General features: G+C 41.5%; 2 protein-coding genes across 2 annotated transcripts in view; one reads left to right on the top strand and one right to left on the bottom strand.

The window, feature by feature from the left end:
• matn4 (matrilin 4) overlaps positions 1-13,639 on the bottom strand; it is a 52,502-nt gene extending 38,863 nt beyond the window's left edge. Inside the window, exon 1 of the mRNA XM_074676188.1 lies at positions 13,355-13,639. The gene's annotated coding sequence lies outside the window, so the exon portion shown is untranslated. The remainder of the gene's footprint in view (positions 1-13,354) is intronic.
• rbpjl (recombination signal binding protein for immunoglobulin kappa J region-like) overlaps positions 6,799-15,439 on the top strand; it is a 47,886-nt gene continuing 39,245 nt past the window's right edge. The window contains exons 1-2 of the mRNA XM_074676200.1: positions 6,799-6,889; positions 13,260-13,407. Of these exons, the coding sequence (XP_074532301.1) occupies positions 6,862-6,889; positions 13,260-13,407 (176 nt within the window). The 5' untranslated portion in view covers positions 6,799-6,861. The remainder of the gene's footprint in view (positions 6,890-13,259; positions 13,408-15,439) is intronic.

The following is a 15,439-nucleotide window of genomic DNA, read 5'->3' on the forward strand; positions in this document are numbered from 1 at the left end:
TTCCTGTCTCCCTCAGCAGCTGAACACAGAACAACAATCACCCTTTAAAACATTCACACACGCAGGCAGGCGCACACACACACACACACAGGCCCACAGCTTATTTTCGTCGAGTTAAACTTTGTTTGAGCATAGATCTAAAAAACCTCAGCATGGGTCACAGATTGACATGTTCTAACATCACACACACAGGATTATTGAGCTCAGGTAGTTTCTTGTTACTTGCTCATGCTCATAGGTAAAGCAGGGATGATTAAATCTGTTTGTACTTAGCTCCTAAATATAGAAATGGCGATCCCATTTCTTGTCATCATCAACCAAAACAATTAAAACCTGAGTTTGCGCTTTCACACCTTAGGGAACAAACAAACTCTTCATCCTGAAACAGTCAAACTGAGATCTGACACATATCTTAAAGAATTTAACTCCAACAACTGCATAAGTTAAAGGGCTTTTTACCCAAGTGACCTCTCTAATCATGATAGAAAAACACCTCAGATATAATCCAGCAGTGTAAAGCAGATAAACTCATGTCGCGAGTTTAAATACACAGAAAATTAGGATTAACCATAGATCCACTGAAGAGGATATCATGCAACACCTCCCAATACTAAACAGGTCAGGCACGTTTCAATGTGTTTGAAAACATCAAAAGAAATAACTATTCATGGAATTTCCATAAAACTCAATTTGACCCATATTTTACATTCAGTTCATTCTGTTTGATGTTTGAACAAAATCAAATATTTGGGGGTTGTGGGGTGGACAACACATTTTGTATTCCCTTATAAAAATAAAAACACTTGAGGAAAAAATCTTGACAAAGTATTTTATAATCCATGTGTCAGAGGGTAAAAGCACTTCTTTTATGTTGCACCGGTTTGAAGGCATGTGGCATGATGTGATGCACAGTGAGGTGTGTGTACGACTGTTGGACATGTTTTCAATCAGACTTTTTCTTTTGTTTTTATTATTGATAACAGTGCCTCCTGTGGACGAAGCAGTAACTCCGTACTCAACTGACTGTAACTTGACTTGCTCACGACATGTGTCAATATTAGTGCAATTTAAACACACACAACTGAGGAAATGTTTTTTGGATACTTACTTCATTCTTGTGAAAAACCTGTTTTATTTATAAAAACCCGAAAAAGTACATTCTGTGAAAGACCTTACAACAGTCTGTTTTCATTTAACAAGATTGATCTGGGCCCTGTTCTACGAAGCAAGTTCAGCCTAGCGAGATAGCCTTGGAGCTACCTCGCTGAACTGAGAGCGGTAGCCGGTGGTCTTGCTACACGGTTTTACGACGCTGGTTATCAACCTCATAAGTGGATCCAGCTAGGCAATGAGCGCGTGCACGCATATAAGGCGGAGCCCGCTGCATCTGACCAATCGTGAACATGGAGCAGTCTGGAGCGTCAGAGCAGGCCGGGGAGAGAAGGACCGCGTACTTCACACAGGAGGAGCAGGAGGTGATCATAAGGAAGTATGACGAGCTGAACATTTAATTAATGTTAAAAGCAACACCGTCGCCGCTGCTAAAGCACGGAAGGAGTGCTGGCAGAAAAATGCTGACAGTCTAAATGCGTAAGTGTAGAGCAAACAAAACCTAGCACTGTTTAACATGCACTTTTACTGTAACATCCACCATACCTAATTTATTTCTTAGATAAATTTATTCATTTGTTCATTACTATCGTGTTTAAATTTTTTGTGTGATATGTAGCCCACATGAGCCCTACATGAATTCCTGTCACAATTTTAATACGGGCAATAAAATATTGTCATGGAGCAGAAGTGTTGGCATTGAAGATCTTATTATGGCAATGAGAGTTCTTCATTCCCTTTGACTACCTGTAGAAAGTGTCATGTACTACAAACCCCTCCCTGGAAAACCGGTAACTTTTATAAAGGTGGTCATCCGAAAAAGAGAGTGGGTCGAGCTCTGATGTCCACGGGATCCTCTAAGAACGGACAAGCCGTTTTTTCGTGAGGGCTCATTGGTCAGTGGGCGGGGTTTTTATAGTCCGCAAATTCAATCTGGAACCTAACCTGCCCCGGAGCAGGTTAGCCGTTCAGCATGTGTTGCCATGGAGACTCGCCTCGCTGAGGAGTGATCCCATGTCGTAGAACAGGGAATCCGGAACCTATCCTCAAAGCTACCTCGCTAGGCAGTGATCCTGCTTCGTAGAACAAGGCCCTGGACTCCACTGTGAGGTGAAGCCTGTTATACTAACTGGGGCAGTGCTAACTAGGTAACACAACTGAGAGCTGGACTCAAGTGACAAAGATTTTCTCAATTTATCTGATTATCTGACCTCTTCAGTCACTTCCTGTTCCTTTGAAACAGGTTGAGTCACAGCACTGAGGAAAGATGAAAATAAAATCAACTCGTCCCAGATTTTACAGATGAATCACGTCACCTCAGGATCTTCATGCTGATTGGCTGTCCTATCATAAAAAGTTCAGTAAAGGTTGAATTTTCTCATGGAAAATCTCATGGATGGGCTGATGAAGTGAGTTGAACATGATGGGAATTCACTCCATTTGCAAATTTGTGCCTTTGGTGCAGCCTGACAAGAACTTGCATCCTCTCACATCTTACAATCAATGTGAAATCCAGACCCATTACCTTGGTGAATGAGTCTGAATCTGTGCCTCTGAAAGTAATGAGTGGTGCAGAGCAGCAGACAGCAGCATGCTGAGGATATCCAGTTTAAATGAACCTAACAGAGCCATCAAACATCCCTGCAGCAGAAGTCACCATCTTTGTTGTTAACTAAATGTCTACAGGACATTAAAAGTGTCCCACCTGACAGTCAAAACTCTGGCTGATGATTCTGGTTTAGATTTACATAAAATGTATCATTTTCACACACTAAGTAACCACTGTTTCCTGCTGCCAGAGAAACATAGTGAACAAAAAGTATGTACATTTCTGTGTGATAAAGTCAAAATTTCATTATTTACTTCATAAGTTTTCTAACTTTCAATAACCCTGAGAGAAGTTCCAGTTCAGGGAGGAGTTTTCCAGATAAAAACATGAAGAGCTGCATGTTGTGATGCTAAATCAAAAAAGGAAAAAAAAAAAAAAAGGTTAATATAAGACCTGGATCACGAGTCACTGCTGCCCCCTGTGGAGCAGAATATGTTAATGCACATTCCAGATGAAAGGTTCATCTGCCCTTGATGTCCTCGCAACCTGTAGTGAGCAGGGGAACTCTCATCTGACCTGAGGACCACTCTGAGAACCACTCTGAGGACTCTGCTGGACACGTTATACCAGTGGTCCCCAACCCCCGGACCATGGACCTGTACCGGTCCGGGGGCCAATTGGTACTGGGCCGCACATAAAAAAAAAAACTTGACTTAAATTATTTCAGTTTGATTTATTATCTGACTCTGAATGATGTTTTATTTTGAAAAATGACTGGAATCTCTCCGTCATACCCGTCTATGACTCATTCTTGACGTCAAACCACCCAAGCTAGCAAAATGGACAAAAAACAAACATATTTGGAAAGTTTCTTTAGGCAGGGTAAAAGAGCTGGTGAGGAGACAGAAGAAGAGCCGGTCCGTGAAAATACTGTCTGACATTAAACCGGTCCATGACGCAAAAAAAGGTTGGGGACCGCTGCGTTATACTACACAGCCTGAGCATCTGTTTATCAGCTCACATTTTTTGGTTTTTGGTTGTTTTTTTTTTTTTTTTGGGGGGGGGGGGTTGTTTGTTTTTTTGTTTTTATTTGTTTTTAAAAGAAAAAGGTTAAAATTAACTATTGTAATAATTATTTAATCAGCTGGCTATTTTCTAAATAATATAGAAATAGAAAAATATTTAATCTCTGTGATTGTTTAAATGATCACATAACACTGTTTGAAAATCAAGTCTGTTATCTGTTGGTTGAAAAAGTGATTGCTAAGGATCTTCACTGTTACAGTTTCAGGTCAGATCTTCACTGAGTAAAGAGTCAATGGAAAGAAAAGCCTTAAACTGGATTTCAATCGTGGTCTGGAGGTTGAAAAGGATCTGTTCCCTGAGTTTCATAGAATGATGAATCTAAAAGTTTGATGTTTGCTGGCCTGACTCATCCAGCGCTGAGCCAAAGCAGTGACAGAAACTCATTTTTCAATCAATACAGAAGACTTTGGATCAACCACGGATCGGACTCTCCAAAGTACCTCCATCTCCTCTGGAGTGGGTCTGACTGATGTGGCTTCAAACTTTTTTTTCTCCTTGGCATCGAGTGTTGAGCTAAACAAAGCTCTTTCACAGGATTCCTCTGAAACCAGAGCTAGTTGGTCCTCCTGGTCAGAGCGAGCGCAGATGAGGTAAAGGGCGGTCACCGAGGCAGCTTTTTACCAGTTGTTTATCTCTCTGCACTCTGATAGAAAAGACAGGTGTGTTGTCGAGTCCTGCTTTTTGTTTTCAGCAGATAGTAATGATTTCAGCAGCCCAACAACACACACACACACACACACACACACACACACACACACACACACACACACACACACACACACACACACATACACACACACACACACACATACACACACACACACACACACACACACACACACACACACACACACAAACACAGATGCTGCAGGGTTTGTCAACATGCATGATATGAGCATCTGACTGAACCTTTTCTCTCTGAGCAGCTGGATTAAGGTTTGTCATCGTATTGAACCGTCACTGCTGACAAATGCATTCTGGTCTATATGAACTGTGGTATGAAACTGCATGGAGTGAGCTCAGAGTCAGTATATGCCTTTACACACTACTCCTTTTAACAGATTTAAATGCATCAAACGCATACACTGATCTGCTGAAGTAATGATCTGTGGCAAAACTGGTTAGTGACACATGATTTACCTCATCAGATATCTGCTTCATATATACTCTCAAATAAAGAGAAGAGTTTGACTGCAGACCTCCACTGTGGAGCATCTCCATTGTCAGGAACAGAAGTGACCTAATTTATAATGATGAAGATAACAGATAGCTGCCTGTTCTGAGATATAGACACTTGAATTTGTTATCTTTCTCTCAGCTTCCTCTGTTTTAAACATCAAGCCAACAAGGAACAGAGAGTGAGGCATGTGTACAGTGTATTTCCCATTCTACCATATCATAAGTGTTAGCTGGGTGGCACCAATACTGATCTGATATTGTTTTTATGGAGGACGATCCTGATTTTCTTCTATTTATTGAGCTTGTTAAAAAGTTCCATAAGGAGGTCTTTCAGATCAGGTTTATACACCAGATGAGTCTCCGATCTGGCTACACCCTGTTGCATGTTGAGTGCGCACTCTCTCATCCGTCGGCTCACACCGGCACGTATCAGGACCTCCAGGGGTTCCCTGGATTCCTGTCCCAATGATGATCCCCTCCTGGTTCATGTTGGGCTGTAAAACCTTAAAACTGTTGACACCTGGCCTGGCTCCACTCATTGTCAGTTTGTTGTTGTAGTCAAGCTAAATACCATCTGGTTCGGACACGCTTTGTTTTATTTTGGCCAACCGATTGATCGGTGCATGTTTATTTTCAGTGGCTCAAAGAAAATCAATGTGTTCCTGATGGATTGGTTAGTCTCTACCAGTCTCCAAATTACCCATAAATCATTATCTGTACAGGTTTTCTCTAAGAACACTGCAGATTTACTGAGGAAGAAAATCATGATCCATCAGAACAGAGGAATAACATGAATCACCCGCACAGCATAGGTGACCTCAGATAACTAAATTAAAATAAATTGTGAACAAATATTAGCCTGGACTGAAAAGTGTTTGCAAAAAGAAAGAGGTGTGTGTGAGAAACCTGTAGCTCTGCAGCAGGTGATTATCTCCTTAATCACACACACACACGTAACGAAAACACAGAGAGGGAGTGGTCAGATAGCAGGTCCGGGATAAAGGGCAAATACACACATACACACACACATGTACTCGCACACACACACACACACACACACACACACACACACACACACACACACACACACACACACACACACACACACAAACACACAAACACACACACACGGACAAGGACACATATGGACACAATCAGACACTGCTGCCTGACTGTAAACTGTGGAGGAAACGCTCTGCCTACTGGACGATGAACCGCTAAAGGAAATCATATTTCCCTGAAGTGACGGTGATTTAACTCTGAGATCATCATCAGATCAACACACACACACAGATCATCCAGCTGGACAGAACCCGAGCCCGAAGAATTAAAACCAGATCGAGCAGAACACGGGAGGACTTCATCAGGAGGACCACCTGTCAGGTCAGACCCCACAGGGCAGCTTAAAGAGGTCTCTGCATCTGTGTTTGATTTAGGATTCTTTAGTCAAACAAACAGAGACAGAGAAACGAATGCCATGTCATGCTAACCCCAGAGATTAATCTGCTTTTTGCTGACGCTCAGATCCTGGTGGCCTGTTAGACATTAAACCTGCAAAGCATTGTGCTGAAACAGCTGTGTTTGTATGTTAAATCTGAATTTACACACATTACTGTGTGTCCAACAGCCTGATTTCAACAGACCATCACACTGCAACAAAAAGCAAACTTGATGTTTGGTGGACAGCTGCATGATCTGTTTTGAAACAGCTCTCAGACGTACTGACGGATGCTGAGCACTTTCATTCTCCAGAAACTTAATCTGCCAGTGATCTGTTAGTTTGTCTGACAGCGAGCACATTTCTCATCACTTTTTTGGACAGCTCTGACATGTCCAAAGAAACCTTTATCTTTCTGTCTTTGTTAAAGCAGAGGGACCATGGGCCAGAGAAACACACTCTCTTAACGCCAGCAGAGGCCACACCCCCTTTGGAGGAGATGGACAACAGAGAAGAAGGCAGGAGAGGTAAGAAGAAGGGCTTCAGTATCCAGATGACATCTCTATGTCTAGAGCAGCGAGAGAGCTCTGAAAGTCCAAAGCCTGAGTCATGATTAAGTAATTTGGGGTTTTGGCATGTGCACTGCCCCAGAAGTCTTGGTTTGAGGCTGCCTGAGGTTAAACGGAGTGTGTCCTCATCTACCTCTGAGAACAGTCACATCATGCTGTAAGCAACACTCTGCAGGAACTTAAAAAGAAGAAAGTGCTGTTTCATTTCTCCTGGTTATCATTCAGATGATAGATAAGCCACATCCAGCTGACGTGTTCACGTAAACTGCTTATTTTCAGACAAAACAGTCAAAAAATGTAACTTGAACCTTGGATCCTTATTTTTGCAGACATTCAGGTGGATTTTGATGTAATCTTCTTTATCTATTTAAAAATAATTCTTAGCACTGACTTCACTCCACAGTGTTTGAAAGGTTCAAAGTCAAAAGCTGTTGGTCGCCGTTTTAGAAAAAACTGGTTCACGCTACCCTTTGGTTGTTCTGCAAAACAGAGAGATTGGGCTAAGGTATGCCTTGGGGAGTATTCTGCTCTCCCATATGTTGAACATGTGTATAAATCCAAAAGCTGTATGTTCAGATTGAGCATGTGCAGATTTCTAAACCTCTAAATACTCATTTGTGGTAGGAATCCCTAAATCTGTTAGCTGATCAAAACACTAGTTTTTCTAAAACTGAAAAAGATCTTCCCAAGAATTGCTCAAACAATGAAAATAAACAAATAACAAATAGGGATCTTCTGACTGGTTCATGAAATGTATGAGGTATGGGCCTCAAACACCTAGGTCGACCCATAGCTCTGTCTCAGACAGGCCTCCCGAGGGCTGGCCAATCAGATGGAAGGGGTTTGTGGAGCCTTAAAGAGATAAAAAAAAAAAACCTCTTTAAGCCTCCAGCTTTAACAGCTACCCATAGCTCAACAATGTTTTTCATCTGTGTGAAATTTTGTTAAGAGTTTGAGCTTAAAATTACCATAACAGGTGAGTTACAAACTTATATCCTCCATCCAACTTTTGTAATAAAAAAATCCCATTCGTGGAAACATTAATTAACTCAAGCTTTGATTTTTTACAGGCTTACTTTGACTGTCTGGGTCTATCTCTGACTAACTCACCTCTTCAACTAGGAACAAGAATCAAAACTGTTCATTACCTGCTCAGAAATGTAAACCAAACTCATCTGGAAAACTTTGAGCAGGAAGTAGTGTGTAAATATATATGTTACCTTGTTTTCAATTCCATCAATAATCTGACCTCTGACCTTTGACAACCATCCTGTTAACCTCCTGTTAGGGTGGTGACCCTGAGGCTGAGAGACTCTGACAGGTGACAGACATCTGACCCTGTTGTTGACTTCCTGTGGTACAGTTTTTGGAGGTCAGGCTGTTTGAGGTGTAATGACTTCACTCCGAACCAAAAATACTTCTGGAGGATGACTGTTTTACTTTTTACTTTGCCTTTTTAACTGTTTTCATGGACTTTAAAAGTTTTGAACCAAATAAAACTAATGTGTTCCTCTAAATCTAAACACCACGTCCTGCTCTGTCTGTGGGTGAGAAATCTGTTAGAGCGCTGAACTCTGATTAATCAGTTATTCTGGGCAGCTGAACAGATCCAGGACTTAAGAGCTTCTCCACTCACAGATATTTATAGTTTCCGATGTAATTATTTTGCATCTGTTCGGTACTTCCTGAACTGTCTGTTTGCTGAAGGTAATTCAGCCAGATCTAGTGTTGATAATGTGCAAAACGTCATCAATCAACTGTCAATCTCAGTTCTCATTAAATCTTGATTTTGACTAAAAAAAAAAAAAAAAGGTAAAAAAAAATAAATAGAAAAAAATTGTTGCCATAATGATAGAAAAGTCTCAATGTGTATATCTCTGTCACTGAAAGGCTGCTTTAAAAAAAAAAAAAAAAAAAAAAGGAATCAGATAAAACAATACAGAGCTAAACATTTCCAGCCCAGACTCCCTCTTTTTAAGCAGTTTCTCTACCAGCAGTTCCTCACAGTACTGTGAACAAGTCTGTCAGAGCTCCCTCTGCTGGACAAACAGTGCAATGACACACTTTTTAAAAATTATTTTTTCTGCTTTGTTATTCATTTCTAAATATTTCCATATCAGAGAACATGTGCCTCTGACTTTATGTGTGATCAAATCAAAGACCAAAAGAAAAACACTCTGTGCTCTCAGGTGCCCCTGCAGGTACGTGTGAGACCTTCATGAAGTATTCTAGTAATATCTATCTGCTTTGAGCTTAAAAATGTGTAAATAAAGCTGAGACCAAATAACTCTACAGTCTTAATTCTTTCCCAAACAGAATACCTCAGAATTTAAAAATGTTGACTGTCACAAAGACAAAGTGCAAACATGGGCGTGGACCCAGTGACCACCCATTGGCCCCAACTCTCACTTGATCTTGTCCAAGCAGCTTTATAATCCCCACTGATGATCTAAACAACCAGGTCTCACCCTGAACAGATGTTAGCAACAAAGAATTTTTCTGTGAAGACCTGATGTTATCTGTACCAGGCTGTAAAAACGTCTGTCTTTACTGTAGGGGAAAACAGATTTCATCAATGAGCCTGACAGGGTTTCTTTGGCCACTGGAGCCTCAAGTGGACGTTTGAGGAACAGCTGTGGTGTTGCTCTTTCACACTGACTTAGAGAGCCTTTACACAACAACTGTTTGAGGGAACGCCAAAGTATGGCTGTGTTTCAGCGTCACGTTTGACATACAACACAAACTTTTAAAAACGGCCTCCAGGGTGGAAGTTTTCTGTAACACTGCCGACAACATTGCTGTGTAAACAGTAAGCCGGTGTTTTCAGTGAAAACCCTGACGTCACACTCTGCTTCCCACAAACACATTCAACAGTCCAACAGTACCGTTGTTATGATCATCAGGGACCACCATGTTGTGCTTGTGCTGTTCAATCTGCTGAATCTGCTGACTGTCTTTAACAAAATTAGCATCTGTTGCTCCACTTCTGCTCTTAGCATTCACAGATGATCAGCCCAACCCTACTTCTGTGCACATCTACCAAAAGCCGCTTCTGGAGAAGACAGTTATAGCGCCAACTACAGGCCTGGCATGCTTACTACAGCGTTTTCAGTCCCTCAGCATTTCTGTGTAAACACAGATTTTTTTCACTGCATTTTTTAGTTTTTAGATGAAATGTTGTCATGTAAACAGGGCAACAGGCTGTTTCCAAAACCTCCAATTGCTTACTTCATGTAGGCATTAGGTAGTTGTAATGCTTACTCATGCCAATAGGTGGCAGTAATTTACCTAAACCTGAGTGTCAGGTTTATTGAGTGAAATAAACAGTGAGGATGCAGTCACACTGGCAAACTGTACCATGCTTAAGCACACTTCAACCCAAATGGCCAGTGTGACCACAACCATGCCGCGCTTGAGCAGGATTCACTTCTCTGCTTTGGCACACTTTGGAGAGGTGGGCTTCGACACGGTTTACTTCATGCACATGAGCAGCACTTGTGATCCATGACGTACGAAATGCTGCGAGCGCACCTCTCGACAATCATTTTAAACAAAGGGGCTGCTTGAGGAGAGAATATAATACTGTACAAAAAAATAACACACACAAAACAAATATGAGACTTAACTTTTTAACATTCAGAAGACACAAAGGTCAGAGGCCATCAGTTTACAGGAAGAGATGAGGGCTGTTATCACAAAAATAACTAACATCTGAAGAGCATGACTGAGAGCGATGGTCTCCTCAGTGAGATTAGAGCTGCAGGTGACAGACAGCGATGTGGAGAAGAGCTACAGCCCATGCTAACTCTGTAGATTCTCTGTGAGGTTGACTGACGGCAGGGATTCACACCCAGATGATAACATGTCAGCTCCGAGCTTCACAGAGACAGACCAGGACAGAGATGAATGCTCTCACACAAAGGACACACTAGAGAGGGAGGCAGACAGACAGGTCTGTGTGCGCAGTGATATGGGCTGGGGGTATGTGTGCGGTGAGACGGGCAGGGGCTCTGTGGTTGGCTCTGTTTGAGTGATGGCTGGAGCCCACACTGAGATGAATACACAGCACGTCTTGTTAGTGGCTTCAGATTGGAAGCAGATGTTGACTCTGCTACTGTTAGCACTTTCACTGACTGTATTACTGCATACCTGTCTCACTGCTCCACTGTTTCACCGTTTCACTGACTGCCTGTCTCACTGCTTCACCGTTTCACTGACTGCCTGTCTCACTGCTTCACCGTTTCACTGATTGCCTGTCTCACTGCTTCACCGTTTCACTGACTGCCTGTCTCACTGTTCCACATTTTCATTGACTGCCTGTCTCACTGCTCCACTTCCTGTAAGGCTAACTAACTGACTGCAGCTTAATGTGTCAGGGCCTGGGTCAGTAAAGTCTGACTTAGACTCTGGTTCAGATCTGCAAAGCCAGACTTCAGATGGTCATCTACACCACTAATGTAGATGTCCACTGATTTCTGACTGGTTTTGAAAGAGTTTCTGACTGGCTGAAGTTATACTAACTGGTCTTGGCAGAAAAAATGATCAACCAAATTGCTTTGTCAAACTACTCAGCCCTTTTTTCAGAGTTTTAGCGTTTCAAAGAGTTTGTGTGTGTTTTCTGTAAGAGCTTGTTGATCCAGCTAACACGTAGCTCTGGACACTAAGTAAACCTAAAAGTGTCAGTTTGTCAAAGTGTCAAGTTTTTACTTGTGATCAACAGTTACAAAATGATACTTTTCTTTTTTTTCAATGTCTATGTCTGCTTTATCTAAAACCCAGAAAAATTATCATGATTCATTTTTTCCCTAACTATTTTTTTTCGTGGTTTTGTCTGAGCTCTGGCTTCTGCTCAACTAGTGAGCTCAAAGCTTGCACAAAAGTTATAAAATTCAATGAATCATTTTGTAACAAGAAAAACTGTTGACTACCATGGTCTTTTTTTTCTTTCATTAATTTTTGGTATCCAACAGATGGAAGGTAAACATGGGTATAACGTTTCATAACATTTGTATTTACACCAGAAAATCAAAAAAGATCTAAATTTCACAAAAAAATGCCAACAGACTACAAGCAAAAGACAACATGTGGGTGGAAACAGGGAAGAGAGTGTAGAGGAGCCAGATTTGTGTGTGAAGAAATCTCAGTCCTCACAGTGGTAGAGTAGTCACCTCTCCATTGGAAAGTTGGGAGTTTGATTCCAGCTCCTGCAGTCGCATGCCAAAGTGTCTTTGAGCAAAGACACTGAACCCCAAATTGCTCCCACTGTTGGTCAGTGGTGCGTGGATGGGTGTGAATGTATAAAAACTGATGGTTTCCAACAGGAAATCCACCAGCAGTGTGTGAATGTGGTGTGTATGGGTGAATCAGACTACCAGTGTAAAGCGCTTTGAGTGGACAGAGAGACTAGAAAAGCGCTACATAAGTAATAATCCATAAATACAGAAATCTAACATTTTCATCACCTTTAATGTCTCCTTTAAGATTAATCCATCGCTCTCTGTCGCTCTGCTCAAACTTTAGACTTTATCTCCCTCTGTCTGACTGAATGCTGGCATTAGCCAGCTGCACAGAGCATCACCAGTCAACCAGTGTGAGCCCACAGCATCTCTGCCTATGTCTCCTACTCACTCACTCATTCAGATCTATTTTTAGACCTGTTAACTTTGACTTTAATCCCTTCATTATTTCTTGACCATGCACCACAGCAGATCAGCTTCCAAAGATATAAGAAACAAAGAACCATTTAGCACCAGACAAGATAGTAAGAATAAAAAGTCTTATTTTTTGTGAGAACCCGATGCAGAGAAACTTTTGTTTCAAGAAGAACAAGTTCCTTTCCTTCTCAGTTAAACTGCCTGCTTGTCTCCAGACATAATGACTCATTTGTTAGGTCTGAGAACTTTCAGAGAGAAAATGCTGAAGACAGTCTCCCAGTCTGAAAAGATGAGTGAACTGTCATTGAAAAATAGTCAAAATGTTTAAATACTGGGTTAAACAGCATTTATGACAAATAGAAGCAGTGTCAGGGTCCAAGCTTAGGTTCCTGTTTCCCTCAAAAGGTGACACTGATGGTTTCGATCGGGTTCCAGTTCCTTAAAGCCCTACCTGCACCAGGGCAATTTTACAACACACTTTCATATAACCTGCATCAGCTTTCAGTCCCAGTGTTCTGAAAAAAATTCGTTCTTTCATCCAAAGACCTCCTGCGGCTTCCGCAGGTTATATTTAAAGATGCTTTAAAGACTTTAAACATGTAAAGGTCGTGTCTGTGTTTTTCAATCTTTTAAAATAAACTGTGGTCTGAATCGATGCTCTGTCTATGTAACAGAAACACCAGCGCCCCAGTCGGGATACCCCCAGGCAGACCCGGCTCTGCTCTACCCCTCTTCCCTCTCCCCGGACCCGGTCATCCCGCTGACTCACCCGGGGACGCTGCTGTCCGGACACGAAGCACTGAGGAGCGGCGAATGGGACAGGTAAAGCTGGAGCCTCCGCAGCAAAAAGTCACGGTACACACACTCACAGACACACACTCAAAGACACACTCACAGCCCGGGTTTGGAAAGGTGAAGTCGCGCTCTGATGTAGTTTATCCTTCAAAGCCTCTGTCACCGCGCCGTGAGGAATGAGAGCTCGGACGTTAAAATGCGCCTGGGTCCGGGATTTTCCTGCGACTGTGACCTCTCCTTGGTCTGACTCTGCGCTGGAATGAGGAGGTGCAGTGATGGAGTGAAGGTATTAAAACGGCAGGAGGAGAAGTATGCGCGGGGACAAAGATCCCACCCCCTGCGCCTTTGAAATCCGAACAACAGAGAGTGAAAGTCTGCTATCTGCGGAGAGGCCTCGAGATGTGGGACCCTGGCGCACGGAGCGTGGCGCGGCACGGCGCAGGAGTCCTGGAGCCTTGACTTTCTGTTTCACCGCTAATTTTCTGAGCTGCTCACTGGGCTCCAAACTAATCTGAAATAATTAAAGTCAACTACAACAATGCCTCTAGAGTTTACAAAGGTCAAAATATGTAATTTGTGCAAACTGAACATTTAGATTGTGCACACAAACATCTTGTCCAATCCAATCCAATCCACTTAATTTATATTGCACATTTTAAAAAACATTTGAGTTCACCAAAGTGCTGCACAATTAAAATAATAACATATGAGAATATCAATAATTGTGTTTACATGATTACAAAAGCATGGTCTCTGCATGTATTGTGTGCAAAAGTTATTGGTTTGCAGGAACAAACATCAAAATTAGTATGTCACACTATAATATACTGCAGGCGCAAGAGATTTGATAATGGAAACAAGCTGTTGACCCTTAGCTTAGCTGTGCACAGAGAAGAGGAACTTGTTTGCATAAGATTATACAGACTGTAAATCATGAGCACAAATGTTTAACTTGTGAGAAAATATTAAATTGCCTGCAGATAGGATACGAATGAACTAATGAACTAATTATACAGCGAAAAAGAGAAAATGAACTGGTCCCCAGAGGCAAGTAACTTAAGTTACTAGCTCTCACGATTGAGCAAATTTTTATTTATTTATTTTTTTTTTTTTCCCCTTGTCCTGTTCAGCATCACAACAACAGAATTATGGTCTGGCTGCCGTATTGTGCAGAACACATTTGCTTTTCCAAAGGGAGCCGTTAGTGTATAAGGCTCCCCTTGAGTGTTAAAATTATACTCTTTATTAGTGTTTTTGATATAAATTATATACATAAATACACATACAAATGCACACATACATATATATGTAAATATATATACATACGTATACATGTATCCATATAGTTTCCCTCCTGTAGATTGCCAAGTTTGAAGATTATTGCTTAACCAGAACAAGGTGATATCAGGAAAGAAACAGTGATAAAGGGAAAGAGCGTAAAGAAGAGACCAGACAGAAGGGGAGACAACAACAAAACAATAGTAGAGAGCAACCACAACAACTGAACAAATGACTACAGACAGGAGAAATAAACAACCAGCTACTGAGCCTGAAAAGAGTCAGTATCCTGGGGTCTTTGACATCATAATCACAAGGAGCACCTGTGGAGAGATGAACTGGAGAAATTATGAGTAACAGTGAGCGCACCAACGACAATTGTAAAAAGGTACATATACGTATATAGGAATATACACAGAAGCATATACTCACCTACACATATAGGGGTACAGGTGGCAGTACAGAATATTGGGTTTGATTTAGGTCAGGTGATCATGCCAAGGTGTGATCATGTAGATTGAGCAAATTTTACCTTAGAACTCATTAGGGCTTCTGTAGCCAACACACAGAAACATTTGTTGATTTTTTTTTCCAGAGTAACCATTTCTTCGCTTTGAGGGAGTAAAATTAGCTCATTTTAAAGTTTAATTGTCAGGTTCAGCAGCATGAGTAACACTGACTAAATTTTATTGGCGTAAACTGTGTAACCATGCCCACCAATTATGCTGACACTGCTAGAACTTTGGCTATGCTCTCAATGTGACACATTTTATACCGAATA

The sequence above is a fragment of the Halichoeres trimaculatus genome, unplaced genomic scaffold (genome assembly GCF_033239565.1).
Source record: "Halichoeres trimaculatus isolate MK-OKI-2021-1 unplaced genomic scaffold, fHalTri1.1 fHalTri1_scaffold_1, whole genome shotgun sequence".
Lineage (NCBI taxonomy): Eukaryota > Metazoa > Chordata > Actinopteri > Labriformes > Labridae > Halichoeres > Halichoeres trimaculatus.